This window comes from Mauremys mutica, chromosome 8, assembly GCF_020497125.1.
Source record: "Mauremys mutica isolate MM-2020 ecotype Southern chromosome 8, ASM2049712v1, whole genome shotgun sequence".
Taxonomy (NCBI): Eukaryota; Metazoa; Chordata; order Testudines; family Geoemydidae; genus Mauremys; species Mauremys mutica.
Window position 1 is genome coordinate 9,799,996 of NC_059079.1, and position 17,471 is coordinate 9,817,466.

The window sequence follows — 17,471 nt, forward strand, 5'->3', positions numbered from 1 at the left end:
CAGAGCGATGACCTGTGTGGAATTCAGGCTTCTAAGGTTCACTGATTTTAGAGCAATTCAGTATTTAAAATAATTTACAATTCAAATGATTTTAGTCACCCCTGGCAATAAAATCCTCACGCCCTCTCATCGCTACTTCTTTCTCCTTGGACATACAAGTGGATCCCGCATTTCTTTCATTATAGCCAGGTGTATTTTTCCACGGAACTAGCACTTTTCAGTTGGTCGAGGATGCTAGAGACAAGAGAAGCAAAGATTTCTGCCCTGGATTATTGCAGTTCACAATTAGAATAATTTGACATTGACCCTTTAGCCATGACCTTGTCTTGTGGGGACCTGGAAACTGCCTCTTTTCGGGATGGTAGCTACACTCTGTTGGGCCGATGCCGCTCTCATTGACTTCAGTGGCAGGTCCCACCCCACATTTACTTGAATGAGAAAAAGGACCGGGCCCGGTGACCCTTCTATGCACAGCCCACTTTGGCTCATGTCCAAAGCAGTCGTCAAGTCACTTGAGGACTGCTATGGACATGAGCCTCTGTCCTTAACTAGTGTCCTGATATTACAGCAAGAGAGTGTGGCAGGAACGTTGCCTGATGCTACTTCAGCGGAAGGCAGGAGACTCCAGCGTGGGGAGCCTGGCCACAGACACATTTCCACAGCCCTGGGGTCCTACCCCTTGGCCCTGCAGCAGTGTCAAGGGAAATCGCCTCTTTAGGCCTCACCAGCGGCCCTCTTGCAAAGCAATCAGGGGGTGGTGCGGGTTGTTCTTCTGGGGCATGATTTTAACCTTGGATGCCGCAGGAGAAACAAGAGGCTGAGTGTGCAAACTGCCGCTCAACGCTCTGCCCCGGGCTGCTGCTGCTGCTGCTGGGGCCTGCGCGGTGCGCAAAGGCGAAGGGGCGGGTGTGCGCCGACGCAGGCCTTCCTGCTCGCCTGGCGGCGGCACAGCAACTCCGCCGGGCCTCCTTAAATCTCTGCCGTTACAATGTGGGCGGGTATTTCAACTCAAAAAGCGCTCAAATTTTTTTTCTTTTCAAAAAAAGCTGATGAGGTTAAAACAGGAGAAGGGGAAGGCGAGAGACAGAAACCGGCCGGGTGTCCGGGGTGGGGGGGCGACAGGAGCCGCGATTGTCCCGGCAGCCGGCGGCGGGTTTGGCGGATCCCGGCGAGGAGGAAAGTCGCTGCTGTCACTGAGGCGGCGGCTGCTTTGCAGGGCTGGGACCGGGGACGGTTCGCGGCTGCCGCTCGGCGCAGGGGAGCCGGACCTGCGCTTCCCAGCTCCGGGGCACATCGCAGCCCAAGCAGCGCCCCGGAGAGCCGCTGCCTCCCCCCGCTCGCTGCGGAAAGCGAAAGAGGAACCCCCCGAGCCAAAGAGCCGGCGGAGCCCTGCGGCACGGCGAGCCCTAGGCGGGAAGGGCTCGCCCCGCGGCTTGCCGCTGTAATGCCGCCGTGTACCTCGGAGATCGCCCCGGCCGGCTAGATGGAGCCGCCGCCGCTGCTGGGCTTCTCCTCCTTTCCGTGAGCCCTGGCACCGGCATGCAGCCGCCCGCGGACAGCCACAGGACCCGGTGCCCTTCTGAACGCACCGAGCCACCATTGCTGGGGGCGGCCGAACCTCCGCCTAGGGCGGCAGCCGCTGGGGGCCACGAACGCCTTCTCCTCCCAGGCTCTGCGAGGAAGATTTGTCCTGCCGCTGACACCGAGACACGTCCGGGTGAAGGCAGCTAGCGTGTGAGCTGTGCGGCGGATCGGCCTCCCGCTGTCTCCCCTGGGCTTTTTTTTTTCTTTTTTGCATACTTGGCTTGGAATAAACGCAGCTGCCTGCGAGGAAGTGGGGGGGGGACCCCAACCGATACTGGCTGCCTACGGCTTCAGAAGATTTCTCTGCGAAGTTGTTCCCGCTGAGCCTCAAATCTCGACTTGAATAAGGGTGGGTTGTTTTCTTCTTCGGTCTGAGTCAGTCTCCTAGGTATGTGTATATATGTTATATGTAACATATATAAGATAGTATATATTAATATATTTCCCGTTTAAAATGGCCAAAGTCCATAATGTGAGTTACTCTACGTGTAGAAGCAAAGAAATATTCTTTCAAGTGGAGCGGCAGTTTTGCTGAATAATCACGTGTGAATTTAGGGGCGGGCTCTTGGCAAGCAGTTTTTTACGAGTATTTACTACAAGGTCTACTCCAGAAGATTAACCATCCCCGTCCTTCTGTCAGTCTCCGATGTCATGCCTGGTTAAAAAAAAACCCCAAACTCACCTTTTTTTCGATCGTCAGTCACCCTAAAGAATGGCCGAGGCTTTGGGGAACGAGTTGGCGTCCGCAGCTGCAAGGGGGGACCTAGTGCAACTTACTAATTTGTTGCAAACGAATGTAAACGTCAATGCCCAAAATGGATTTGGGAGGACTGCGCTGCAGGTTGGTATCCAGAGAGAGAGAAAATATTTCATCACTGCTACCTACGTGACCCGGGTTGCTGAAAGACAACGTTCTAAATAGGCTGCTGTAACCAAATTTCTGTTTTTTTTTAACCTAGTTGGTTGCCATATTTTATAACTTTAGTGGCTCTAACTCCCTAAAATGACGTACTTGAAATACAACTGGCCAAAAACCATTATTTTAAACGGGGATCATCCTCAATATCAAATAGACTGCGAGTTTAATCCGTTTTATTATTGGGGGAAGGGGAAGGAAGGCAAAGAAAAGGTGGGCGAGATGAAAAGAAACCATCCTAGCTGGGCACTGCTTCATAGATTTGTAAACACATACGTATTATTATTTGAGGTTTTGTGTTGTTTTTAAAAAACATACGGTAGAAAAATACATTAATGTTCTCGATTATTTATTCTGGCGTGGATGGTACTTTTCCTTTATACGGTGTTTGTGACGAATGACCTTTCTGCATTTGGACACATGCTGCACAGGCACTGAGTACCTTTTAGATGTACATTAACAGTTAGACGAGTGAGTTAGAGTTCCGTCTGAATCACTTGCCTATCCATTCATAATTAAGGCTGAATAAAAATAGTATTTTCAGACCGGACACTAGTGGATGAACTCAAGATTTCATTTCGGAGGCTATAGGGTTGTATGTCCTAATTTACAGTATTTAGATTTGGAGGCAGTAGTTGGAACTGATCCAACCGCTAAATTTTGGAATTGGTTAAATTTTTTTTCTCTTAGGAGCATCATAATGATGGTGAAAATGGTAGAATACAGACGAAAACGTGAAACTGGCAATTTTTAACTAGGGTGAAATTCTGTGGCTGTTTATACTGTACACGGTGTAGGGAAATGTGAAACTAGAGTCATAGTTTTGTTTTGTTTTTCTAAGTTCACACTTTTAAAAACATGTCTCTGTTTTAAAATACGAACTACTGTTCACTTCTGAAATGTTCTTTTCAGGCACTGTGTTGTTTGCGACTGAAATCCAGACACTTACTGGGTCTTTGGCTTAAAATCAAAATGCAGGAAAAGAGGAAATTCTTGTCTCAACACAATAATCATTCTTATTTTTCTGTTTCAGTTAAACTCAAGAACTATACGATTATCCTTGCACTATTATTATTATTTTATTATTATTATCACATAGGTAGGGGATTGTGTGACACTGCAGGTACCTTATAAGAGAATGAAATAACTTGTATCGAAACCTCACACAAACTAACTTCTGTAGGAAATCAGGAAACGTTTAACCAAATTTTTTATCCTTAAAATTAGGCTGAAAAATTCAGTTGCGCTGCAGTAAATATAGGGCTTTTAAAAATAACGATCAACGGACTTAGCTTGAGAAATATTGTACACAGTGGCGTACCACACAGCTATCTTAAACATAAGCATCCATCTGATAATATCCACTTTTATTGCAGCTTAATCATCACCGATTTAATGAACTATAACACCAGTCAAAACAGAGTTGTCTGTCTACTTATTTTCAGTACGCAGAAAACTGAAACATGCTGTGGGTAGGTGACAGAGATCAAGAATATTCTCAGTTAACATTTTCAAATATTGTTCACTCGGTAATGAACCGGATGAAAGTGAAATTGTATTCTCCCATGCAATTATGCTAATTTAAACAACTACTTATAAATATTTTCCTCTGCACTTTTTCTTTTTGATGATGAGTAGTCATGCAGGCCTCAGATATTGAGTTTCCAGTATGACCTCCTTCAGGGTTGTTCCACAGATCTCTCTTACCCCACCACCCCTCAACGTCCCCCACCCCCAAATTACAATGTCACTGATATTTGAAGCCACAATTGTATCCTAAATCCGACTAGCATTACCTTTTATATCACACCGAAGTTTTAGGGTGCGCAAGGAATCGAGGATGGGCTCCCCAAAAGAATAACAGCTACGCCTAGGATTTACCAAACAATAAGAAAAAAGGGGGAAAAAGAGGACGATGCCCTCACTTATTTTCCAGAGGTATAGCCGTACCTCTTACAATCTCTATCCAGAATTGAAAGGGATGGCAGGTAATGTAAAGGAAACCTTCAGTTATCTCTTATTACAGATAACCTTTCCCCAATCCCAACTCTATCCTATCCTATAACAATATGTATTTTCTATGTGCCTTTTTCACAAAGCCTAATCCACATTTACTTTTCAGTAACAGCAGGTTTTCAACACATGCCGTGTAGAATTTGTCATTTGTGGTGACTAGTGTAACTGTAATCCTTGTTTATGCTAGTAAAAGAAAGCTTCTTTGCAAGATTTTCAAGATATCGGTTGAAAATTTCTTAAGAAGTAAAAAAGGTATTTTTCCCTTATCTGATGTTGATAATAAATTTGTCTCCTGCTAAAGTAGGTGAATACTTGGTCTTGAAAAAACAGACTGTAACATGGAAAATTATAAACGATCTATCTTGTTTCATTCTTTTAAAGACTGAAGGGACAGAAGTTCTGGCGAACTTTGGGGTCAGGCCAAGCCACTCAAACCCCTAATCAGAGATGTCCCTGTGCTCAGTTATAATAGCTTAATGATGTGATCAAACAAGGTTAAAGAAATAAAGTTTTACTTAACAAAAAGAATCATTAGGAACACTGATCGCTCTTCTTAAGAGGGTTATTTTTAACAACATACATTGACAGATTGCTTAGACAGAAATTCTGAAGCTCTGAGATAAAAATGTTTGTTTTACAAGAACTTATGTGAACTTTAAGTCATCGCTCTTAAGTTCTCCATTTTGGGCAGCACACAATGAAGCACAGATCTTGCAGAAAACGTTGAAGGTTTATTTTCTTTATATAGGGAACTACGGCACATTTATACGGTCAGACTGACATTTAATGACAAGAAACAGACAATGTAAGCACTTATGGGAGAGTTTATCCTACATTTTGTGTTACTGGAAGCATAAATATCAGAGTCTCAGAAAGTCACCCATCTTATACTTAACGAGTTTAAAGAAGTTAAAGTTTCTCAAGATTTAGGATAAGTGAAACCGAATTATATACAGATTTTAGCAATGGCAAAGTTGAGATAGAAGGCAACATTATAAAAAAGCATGATAACCTCAATATTCCACAAGAGCTCATTTTGATATTAATGTCCTGTGAGATAGAAAGATATTTCACACTGAAAGAATAAATTTATTCGAAAATTTACTGGGGCTAGTGTAGAAATTGGAAAGTTAAGTTTACCCTCACATCAATTTTCCATCGGGGTCCCTCTGCAGAGGTAAAATAGGTCTCCAACAGTGACAAAGATCAAATATAAAAAGGAAGATTCTAAAACAAGTGAGTGAAACAAGCAGTTCTAATATTATTTGGAGTATTAAACTCTTATTTTTCCCCTTTAGGTAATGAAACTTGGGAATCCTGAAATTGCCAGGCAGTTGTTAATGACAGGTGCTAATCCTGATCTGAAAGACAGTACAGGGTTCGCTGTAATTCATGATGTAGCCAGAGCGGGTTTCCTGGACACGCTGCAGACTTTACTGGAGTTTAACGCTGATGTTAACATTGAGGATAATGAGGGAAACCTGCCATTGCACTTGGCAGCTCAAGAAGGCCACCTCCCAGTAGTGGAATTCCTTATTAAGCGCACAGAAAGCAAGGTGCAACATCGGAACAAGAAAGGAGACACTGCCTACGACTTGGCTAAGCTGTACAAGAGAAACGATGTAGTTAAACTAATGGAAGACAGCACTTTAAGTGCAGAAGCTACAGACATGAATTAAATCAAACACGGACAGCTTCTTATTTGGACATTAAGGCTTATAGCCCTTGTTTTTAATAACATTTATTACAACGTTTTTCTTTTCTTTTTAAATAACTAGTGCAAGTCTGGTGAAACTGCAAAGGTGTCGATTTTCTCGCAAATGAATATATTTAAAAATCACACCAATAGCATTTTCCTGCACCTGCCATCCGCATAATGCTAGAAAAGAGACAACATGGACATACGTTGATCGCTTTTGCTTAGTCCCTGCAGTGTATATTTTTACACTTTCTTCGTTTGGTTTAGGTCACTAAGACTAAAAAAGATAGATGCTAAAATGCTTTATGTTTCTGACATTTACGTTTTAAAAATGTTTCACTGTGATGCTTTTCCTTAAGATCATGCCTAGCACTGCTTCTGACAAAACAGGACATGAAAGGGTGTAGCCTGTGGTTCAGGCAAAGCTTGGATTAAAGGACGTTTGGCCTGTAAGGACAGCAGGATGGGGCCCTACAAGTGTTAGGAAATAGCTGCATTTGGACACTAATAAGAGCTTGTAGAACTAGGTAATTTGCTTTCTAAATTGAGATTATACTTTTCTTTTTCACTGTATTTAATCTTTCACAAATCTGCTTCTGAAATTGATGAACAGAAACAATGTAAGTGGCTTTTTTGTTTGCCAGAGGTTAAAACAGCTAAGTTTGGTTGTTCGTGTTTTCTGTGCACTGAACAATGCACTTTCCTAGTTTCAAACCAAGCAGCAGACAACCGTTGTCAGAGGAAAGAGTATAACTTTAGGCTGTGATACCAACAGAGACATCCTAGTTTTCTGGTCACTCCACAATCGAAGAGAACGTAGACACTATTTAAGAAATATTTACTTTCCACCAACTTTTTATTTTAATTAACCATTTTACTATAGCTGCATCTCACAAAACGTGGATATTTGAATACAATGGAATTTAGAGGGTATCACGTTTGCTTTTAATATTATATTATCGCTTGCACGTGAAACGCAACACAAGCCTGAATATTTTAATTGACAATACGGTTGGTAGTATTTCGGAGACCCACAGTCACTTACCATCTGATGCTGCGCAGTGCTGAGCACCTTCTGCTTCCATGAATGCAATGGGCGCTGACGATGCTCAGCATCTTGTGGGATTGAGTTTATTGTCAGCATTTTATACCATGTTATAGGTGTTAGTTGTTTGGCAGATCAGCAGTTTGAAGTGCTTTATTTTTAATCTTCTAAACATTTTGACTGCATTAAAGAGATGGAATCAAATCAATGTAAAATGAACACATTTACAAATATCAACAAAATAGCATTGAAAGGGGGAATATACTTTAGGTACGATTATTTTAACTTTTCAGCAAAGGTTTTACCCCCAAAATCAATAACCATGGTTTGAAAATAAAAAATATTTTTTCAGAAACTGTTTATCACATGTTTACTATGCACTCGCTGTCACATTGCTGTGTTCTTGATTAAAAACCTCTCTGACAGATGGAGCTGTGTGCATTTATTTTCAGTGTTATAATTTTTGTTCATAAAGAATCTGTAAATCAATCCCCTAAATAGGACGGAGCATGTGGTGCACGTTTTATGAAAGAATCTACACAATAAATTACACGAAGATTAGTAAAATAAACATATTTTGAGTTATTAAAACCTTGGAGTGCAATTCACAATCCGGTAGGGTTACGTGGCCACAAACAAACCCCTGCTGGTCCTCACAGAATGGCCTTGTCACTTTGCCACTCCGCCTAAAAATTGCGTGATGTCCTCATTCTTTTCCCAGCTTTACAACTAGTCATTCACATTATCCATCGTTACACTATACAGCTGAGTCTCCACTATGTTTTCTCACTTTCTCCCCTACACCCACAGGGAAACAGTCTCTAAATCTGAAGGCAAAGTTCATCCTTGCTTCTATGGCATCTGCTATACTAAGCTACATCTCCCTCCGGAGCTCTACAAGCCTCCAGTTTTAATTTAAACCGAATCGGTGTAATTAGTTCCTTACTAAAAACAGCCTCGGCTCCAAATCTAATGCCCCTGGGTTCAAAAATAGTGGCATTCATTGCAAGGAATATGGCTGAGTTACAACGGACTTCAGACCCCTTTTTATAGATGGAGGGTGTTTTCTAACGAGACCAAGCTCTAGCTAGCCATGTGTATAAATAATATACAAAAGCACTCCCCTGATTAACGTTCATTTTGTTTACTCTGACATTTAAATTGTAAACAGTTCTTTAATTCCCAGAAAAAAAGATTGGAAATTAAACTTCTCATTCTGATACTTGTAAAAAAACAAGGAAAAGAATAGTATTTTAGATCACGAAGTTTACAATAACTATAAAACGACTACAGGAAGGTAAAGACACATTTTTGTTACCATAGTGGCACCCTATTCAGTCTAGTTGGAGATAGCATCTGACTTGGGGAAAGGGGGTTGTCAGTTTATCTTTTCTAAACAACTCTAAAGTTTACGGAGCATAGACAAAAAAAAGGCTGTACATTAATAAGGATCTTCATATTGAAAAAACGTTGCTAATTTAATGTGGTTTCAGAAATGACTTGTGGTTCCCTACCAACAAAAACTAGTGTCAAAAATTTCCACGTTTGTGAATGTATCAGTTTAATATTTACTAAGATCCAAAATAGTGTAGTGTACAAATTAGAACGAAATAATATTGAGATAGTTTATTGGGTCCTGCTGAGAGAAGCAGAGATTAATATAGCATTTGAGGAATGGGGATAAACAACGTAGCACTGAGATGAGCACACAAATGGTAACAAATTCAGCAAGCACAGATTAAATATAATGAAAAGAGCACACAACAGATAACTATACAGGGATAAACAAAGAACAGGCAATGTACAAATACAACTGGGGGTGGGAGGGGCTGAGCCTATCCAAAGGGATTACACTGCTTTTAGCAAGGTTGCTGGATTTGGCCTTTGTTTTGCAATTGACTTCAGGACAGTGACAGTGACTGCTGAATTCCATCTGAGCCAGGACAAATTTTAAAGTGTTGTATGGAACCAATATAATTACAACCATTTTAGCATCTTTGAAATAGAATGAAATAACCAGTTTTATGTCCTGAGATTAATCGAGAATGAACTCTCCAATACTAATGCCAGATAAAGAAACCCTTTATGTGATTATGCTGGAAAGGTACAGAATAAATTCTTAGCATTCGGCATATTAACATGAATTCAGCATCACTAATAATATAGTTAAAGACTGCGTATTTAACTACATGAATGAAATTTCTTCCTATGGTAATCAGTGCAACTAGAGGAATGAAATAAATGTTTTATTCTATGGTGGGATAATAAATGAACTTACTATTAAGTGCCAGTGCAAGGCTCATTAATGCAAAGTCGCAAAAATCATTGAAAAATATAATTTTCAAGCTTTTAAAAATATAACGCACAGAAAATTATCTAATTGTAAGAGGTTTGGGCAGAACTAAAAGCAGACATACATTGTTATTATTTACTTACTAAACTGGTGAAACGCCCACCAAAAAGCCAGGAAAGGAAAAGCTTCTGTCTTTTGCTTTGTAGAGACTGTTGTATTTTACATGATGGAGGGGGAAGGAGGTGAAGACATTTCTCACCAAGGAACCAGAAGCCAGTCTGAAAAATCTGCCCCGCAAGAAATGCGTTCAAAATGTCGGCTTTGCTTACCACCCCCTCTGGAGAGAGTTAGATAAAGCCGGGTCTCAGAGGGGTACCCTGGCTGACCCCAGGCCCCCTGGTCTGCCTGGGGCAGGTCTGAGCAGCCCTGCGGGGCCCCGGGCCAGGGCAGGCCAGCAAAGCCGCGGGGGAGCGGCGGGGGGAGAGGCGCAGCTCCAAAACCGTTAGCTTTGCTTCTACGGTTTCTTTTCCCTTTCTCTTCCTGTCCAAATATTTTAAATTTCCGCGCCTTAAATAACAGTCTGATTTATTTATTTAGTTTCCTCCGCGGGCCTTTCTGCGCCTTGGTCTCAGCCCCCCCCCCCATGCCTGAGGGGCTCGGCGGTCACCCCCCTCCCGCACGCCGACCCCCTTTCTCAGTGGGCTCCGCAAGCCAAGCGGGCTGCGCCTGCAGCCTGAGGGAGCGGACGGGGCGACCCCAGCCCCCGCCACCTCCCAGGCTTTCAGGCAGCTCGTGTTTATGTCTCTTGTAAGCGGCACTTCACGCTTTTTTGTCCGCCGCCGAACAGAAGGTGCTGCGTCCGCGGTTTGCAAGCCTGCTGCCTCCGCAGCGAGGAGTCGGGTGAGTATTTGAAGGGGAAGCTGTACACGCGGCGGGAATGCTGATGACACTGGGAGGGTGCAGATGTGACTGCTGCCCTTCCTTCTGCAAGTCACAAAGCCCTGGGCATTTGCGAGCATCTCCCACTGTCTCCTCTCGGACGCTGGGTTCCCACCCACCTACCCCCAGATTTCCAGGCGGCAGAAGCATCTCTATTCCAGGTACCCTTTATGCCACATAGAGGTAGTAAGGAGATGGGTTTGGGTTCAGGTTTCCATAGAAGTGGGGACTGACGTGTGTTTTCCTGTTCCTGGTTTTCAAGACCTTCCATGATGTGCTAAAATCATCGGCCGCCGAATGAGAAAAATATTCCCTGTTTCTTAGTCTCTTGACCAGAAAGTGAAAGAATCGACCTTTAGAAAGAATGTTAACTCTATTTTATTTGACTGCCAAATCTTCCTCTGGAGAAGTAACTTCCATGGTGCTGCAAGATAAAATAAACCTCTGAGGTGGCACCCACAATAATCTTCTTAGTATGATTTTAACCGTGGAAGAAAGCTACAATAATAAGGCTTCTCTTATTTAAAAGGACTATAACTACAAACTCCCATGGATAAATTATAACGATAAATGCGGGTTCTACGGTCTGTGCTTTTAAGACTATTTGAATCACCTTATTCAAGGGAAGGATCATTCACTTTTTCTGCGAAGTTGGTCTTAATAAGCAATCAGGAACACTTTGGATATTTTTAAATAATCTTGACTTTTCAGTATTGCTTCCAGTAAAAGCGAAGAAGTAATATGAGAAAACTAATCATGGCACCTGCAAAAGCACAAGTCAAATGTATTTATTTTGTCACCTGTTCTGTAAAATGGCTTCAGAACCATACAAAGACACAAAATGAATGGAGAAAAGGCGGAGTGTGAGGGGGATGCTAACTCAGCTCTTTTAGTACAGATAGGACATTAAGTTCACTGATTCAGCCCCAAACCCACTTTATTAGTCTATCTAGTCAGCTCTAGCCAAGTAAGTATTGCTGCAAAGAGGCACTGTTCTCCCTGAAAAAAATATTTAAAGAGTATAATCTGCTTTTCTGGTGGAAGTAGAAAACCACTGAACCTGATTACCAAATGCATTTCTTTGTTCCCCTGTCAGTAACCAGTTAATTTCTACACTTACAAAAAAAATAGCAAGCTCACTACACTTAGCCAATGAGTAGTTTTAATAAACTTATTTTCACATTAGAAAGGACTAGATATTTCTGTGTTAATGTCACTAAGAGGTTAACATTAATTGATGGCATTTGAAAAGGTTTTTCTTTAGTAGATAGTGGCTAGAAAGATGGCCCTGTTCCTTGCTCACTACATCCTCAAAGGCAGAAATTCAAGCAGACATCATAATTTTAGTTCATTCCTTAATAATGTTACTATCAACAAAATTATATTTTAGTCCATTTTGTCCACACAAATAATTAAAACACAGATAATTAAAGTGCTTTCACACTTATCTTTGTACAACACAAACCACAGTAAAATGCTGTGTGGAAAAGTTCTTTTCAGAGTTTAAACCTTATGAAACTTCAGGACAAAACATAAACACATCACATTTATATTCAGAAGACAGGGCAGGCCTGACTGAAAGCTTTTACCAGTCTGAGTAAGGATTGCAGTTTCAGGACTTAAGTTATTAATCTCTCATTTACTCCCACATTATAAGTGATGTAAACAAGTCAGTTTGGGCCCAGTTCATATCAAATCAAGAACATTTGCTCTCAAGTGTGCTAATATAAAGGGGATGTAAAATCATTTAAAATGCCCTCAATTTTAGCAGAGATGTAAGACCTTAATATGTTATTAGTTAATTTTAAATAATTAACTTTTGCTTATATTTAGTGATGTTGAAGAATATGTAGCTGGGATTTTTTTAAGTCACTGATGATTACTAGGCCTAGAAATTGAACTGCTGGTTACAAATGTTATGAAGATTTCAAATAGGCCAGATTTTTTTTAAATCCATGAATAGGACAAATAAATTCACTGGGCAACAATAGATATAAGTAACTAAAATAAAATGCAATGATGCCTAAATCTGACTATATTATGACTCCAAAGAGCATATTTTTAAACATACTAACTGGTTATTTTACTTTTCTTTATTAATGTATGTTGTATAAACTTCTTTTAAGACTTTTTTTTTCTTTTTCATCAGTTTATGATCTGTCAGTTATTTTTTAAACTATGTGTTTCCTGGCATCAACAAAAAAAGGAGTGGCTAATATGATGCATATCAATTTTTCCTGCTTCTTTTTATTTCAGCTTTGTAAAATAAGTGCAGTGTACTAAAGAAGAAGAACTAAACTACACTGTCATATGGTCACAATATTGACAACAGTATGGCTATGGGTTGAAATGTACAGAAATTTCCTTCATGCATTAACATTCTAACTTAAAGAAGCATATTGCTTTGTGTAAAGAAGGTGGTAGATAATTAACTATATTCATTTAATCTAATTAGAGGCCTCTAAGGCAAAAAAAACTGACTTTTCATTGTGGTATGTTCACAGAAGTTAACTGAAAAAACATTGCATCCAGAAAGCATAACATGACCATACTATGTGTGATACTAATTTGTTTTTTAAAAATTGAGTGAATTTGATAATTGTTAAATAAAAGAATTAATAGCAAGGCAGATTCTGTGTAAACTTCTTGCACAAAACTGCCAGTTCACTGCAATGTACCTGCAATTTCAGGGATCAGCAGAGACAACTAATTATGCCAGATTGTGTGGTGGTTTTGAAATATGGACCAATATCTATTATGAATCAGTTATACATTTTTTAGTAAGGGGATAATTCTGAAATACATTAATTTATGCTTTTGAGCCACCAAAAGTTCTATATACAGGCCTAAATCAGCATATGCAACTCCCAATTACAGTACAAGAACCATTATTTGTATCGCTAAAGTACATATCAATAATTCCAATTTCTGACAGTCTTGGAACACTGAAACTCAAAAGGAAACTGAAGCACTATGGACAAAACCCTGCAAAAAGTATCTGTGGCCTTTCAGAGGAAAGGGGAAATTATCCCTTTAGCTCTGCTGCTTGTTGGGGAGAGGTGAGTTGTTTATGTAAATCTAAAATCTGAGCACTCATGCTGGACTCAAATTCCCTTTCCTTCCCCTCTCCATTGCTGGAACTGTGAAATCCCCTGAATATTTTTGTACTTCTAGTAGCTGCAATAAACCTACTATGTAAGATTTCCCACTCAACCCTACTCCTAAATTCTTAATTCCTCTGCATTCCGGTCAGGCTAGCTCTACTCTAGTCTTTCTGGGTGCTAGTGGGGAAACATCAAAAGCACAGGAGACAGTTTTTCTGCTGTCACTTCTGGTGCCACAGAGGCCTTCAGCAAGCAGGAGGAGCAATTGCAGGGACAGTCCTGCTCGTCTGTGAAATGGAGCATGCTCAGTTGCTGTGGGGATGGTGCATTCAGTCTACTCAGTATGTAGACATTCTTGGATATGCGTTACAGAGAAGCATACAGAGAAATGCCATTAAATTGAGTGTAGGGACCATCAATAGTTTTAAAATTACTTTAAATATTTTAAAATAAATTTTGCTGAGAGATTACTGATAAAAGAGGATGCATTTCAAATTGTAAGCAAATTGAAGATTTAGTCACAAAATTATAGGAGGCCTGAAAATTAGATTTATAAATGTTTTTACCTTATTTATGGAGCTGCTTCTCTGTATCCAGACACAGAAAGCAAGAACTAATTTGTTGCTATAAAATTTAGCAAGCCTCCCCCCAAGATAAATCCAGAGTTGAACTGATGTATAGCTCATCAACTATTGATCCATATTTAGAAAGAACAAAACTTTGGGTTATAGTCTCTTAATATGGAACAGGAAGTTCATAAAGAAATTAATAATTCTGTATTTGGTGCAGGGATTGAATAGCATGCAGTAAATCAGGCATGCGGGGAATGAGGATAAAATAAAATATTTAATAGCTGCTCATTTTATAAGCCTCATCATCCTATCCTTCCTCCTGCCTCCTGCACCCCATTCTCTCTGCTCCTATCCCCTTGGGTCTTGTTCCTCCACCCCCTTTGCTCCTATCCACTGTTCTCCACCCTGGTTCCTGCTCTCCTTCCCCTCTGCTTCTATCTAAACCTCCCTCTCATAACAGCTCCTGATCTCCTCCTCTTCCTCTGTGCCTTTTCCCTCTCCCAGCCCCTGGTTCTTGCCCCCTCTCACTCTACTCACTCACTCAGCTATTCACCCCTTCATCCACGTGGTCCTGCTATCCTTCCCCTCTGTGCTATCCACCCCCATTCTCCAGCTTCTGCCCTCTCTCATTCTTCTCCTAACTACCCCCACCTCAACTTGACATACTTCTCACAAGAGCAATGACAAGTGCTGATGACTGTTGGACTGATCATCGCCTTATTTGATCCACAATGAACATTCAGATCACTTCCAGTCATGGTCAACAGCCTCATGCTGAGCCTGAAAACATCTGCCCTCATTATAATAGAACTTGTGGTTCAAGAATTGGCCTTATTAGCCACCTAAGGACCCATAACTCCCATGGAAGATGATCGTACTCGGTAACGAGTGATCGCCCATCATCATCATCACCACCACCCCAGCTCCTGAACCCTAACCCCTTTTATGGTTATTCAGCCTTTGCAGTTCCTGTCCCTCTCCCTCTCTGCTGCTATCCAACACCCATCATCTACTGGTCCTGTCACCTTGCTTCTCTTCACTCTCTGTCTTCTGAAACCTCTTCTCTTCCCACTCCCTTTTTCTTATCCTCTGCATTCAGATCGGTTTCTAGCTCCTTCTCCTCCTCCCTGCCTGGATGCCAACAGGGAAGACACTGAGAGCACAAGAGACAGCCTCCCTGATCTCAGTTCTGGTGTCCAGCACTTCAGCAACCCCTGGCAACCAGAAAGAGCAATTGAAGGAAAAATCCTGCTCATTCCCTACAGCCCCAGGCTGAAGCATGCTCAGTTGCTCTGTGAGAAAGGTGCATGCATAGTCCATTCAACACATAGGAGTTGTTAGAGGATGCAACATGGCCAGAACAGATAGAATCTTTGGAAAATTTAGCTGCCAAACTGGAATAAATCTGTACTGAACATGTACAAACAGATTTTTCAGAGGTTTATAATCTTGCCAAATTTGGGCATATTTTCACAGGAACAGCAAAAGGCACATCCTTGACACCATGGTGATCCCCCATTAAATTCAAGTTCCTCCTCCAAAGCACGGAGATGCTAAAGACTCTCAAACAAATAGTGGAAGATTTTGTTTTTAATATGGTAAAACAAAGTCTCTCCTCATTCTACCCTAGGGTGACCAGATAGCAAGTGGGAAAAATCAGGACGGGGGTCGGGAGTAATAGGGAGCCAATATAAGACCCCAAAATCGGGACAGCTGTTCACCCTGCTCTACCCCTACCCTCCCTCTCTAATCTTGTTCTTGGAAATGGCTAAATTATTCTAGTTGCAATTTAATCACACAAACAAACAAGTCAGCCTAAGACAGACACCTGGCCTGGAAAATTTCAGTCCAGAGTGTTAAAATTTGACAAAGTTATAAACAACGGAAAACAAGATTTTGTATTGGAAAGTGAGTATAAGCAGCATTATGAACTCTGCCTATAATGTGAGAGAATTTAAGCCATTTGCACTGAATTTTTTATTTGGTAGAAACTTCTGTTGAAACGGGTGGAATCTAGGCAAGCTTCCCATTTTTATGAGAAGCGGTGTCTTTAGAGTACAAGGCAAAGTTTACTCTCATGGAGGCATCAGTTACAACTTTATAGATTAGTGCTGATTTACCTCTTTGTAAGATATGAAAAATAGAGTATATCCTCCCCAGATTCACAGTACTTAGTCTCTGAATACAGAATTAATTTTCTAAGAATTTGCAAGCAAATCAATTAGTTTATGAGTTGAAATTATTAAAAACTTGATTCTTTAAGGCCATTTATCATCTATACAGTGCTTTTTTGTCCTAAATTACCTTAATAGTGGAATAACACAGGCTCTTCAAACTTTCTATGTAATTAAAACTCTTTGAAATCTTATGCATAGACTATATTTGAATAAATTAAATTGTAATTAAGCAATGTTATTAATCATCATTGTATCTAATTGTTATGATTATACATCTTACAATTTTAATTGTGCCATGTAGTGACACCAGGAGGGTAAAATATGAAAAAACAACCTAATGTCCTTAAAAATCCATTTAATTGATTCTAAAACACTAAAATGTGACAATCACAAATGTATGGTTATTGGTTGATGTCATTACAGGGCAGAGATAAGGTTGTTTGGGTACCTTAACATGTTTAGATTTCTTTTAAGTGTACTTTGAACTTTGAATTTCTAGTTTGCCATGCTTAGTTTTGGGATAATTAAATCTTTTTATTTTTTTTTAAACCCTTAAGTACTGATATGTACTCTGACCTTAACTCCCATTTTACATATTTTTTATCTGGAAATTAGGAAAAGATCTATTTTAGGCTGACTATCAGGTAAATATGCCTGACAGCATGATCTACTAGATTGCAGAATAGCCTCCCAAGGGAAAAGGCGGAAGCTCCATCGCACAAAGTACCAAAAACTAGACTGGACAAAGCACTGGAAAGTGTACTGTACTTAACATCTTAATATGTAATGACTTTTCAGGGGAATGTATTAGATTAGCTTCTGAACAAGTAATTTTCTCTCTAATATCTAGATTACTTCTCTAAAGTGTGAAAGAGCTTCAGACTCCTATTTCTGAGAGGTCTGTAATTGTCACTTGAAAGACCCATGAATTAGGTGGCCAAAGTATGGCACCACCTAGTGGTGTAATTGTGATATTAAGCCTACGATGAAGTAAGAAAAGGATTTTGAGATTTTAGGCTTGGTTGATTTTTGACCCTAGTGTAATAATTTCACAGTTTATGACACATATCATGTAAAATTGAGTATCTCAGGCACTTGAGGAAAAATAATGCTTCCTATGGATGTT

The 17,471-nt window shown here is 40.5% G+C and overlaps 1 protein-coding gene across 1 annotated transcript; it reads left to right on the forward strand.

Moving 5' to 3' along the window:
* Nucleotides 1–2,046: 2,046 nt before the first annotated feature.
* On the forward strand, nt 2,047–8,314 carry CDKN2C (cyclin dependent kinase inhibitor 2C). The gene is made up of 2 exons (XM_045029003.1): nt 2,047–2,425; nt 5,815–8,314. The coding sequence occupies exons 1-2, from the start codon at nt 2,297–2,299 to the stop codon at nt 6,193–6,195; spliced, it is 510 nt and encodes a 169-aa protein (XP_044884938.1). The 5' UTR covers nt 2,047–2,296; the 3' UTR covers nt 6,196–8,314.
* Nucleotides 8,315–17,471: the final 9,157 nt, after the last annotated feature.

Coding starts and splice junctions, on each gene's coding strand:
- CDKN2C (XM_045029003.1), top strand. CDS start 2,297: ATGGCCGAGGCTTTGGGGAACGAGTTGGCGTCCGCAGCTGCAAGGGGG. Junction 2,426..5,814: donor TTGGGAGGACTGCGCTGCAG/GTTGGTATCCAG, acceptor TTTCCCCTTTAG/GTAATGAAACTTGGGAATCC.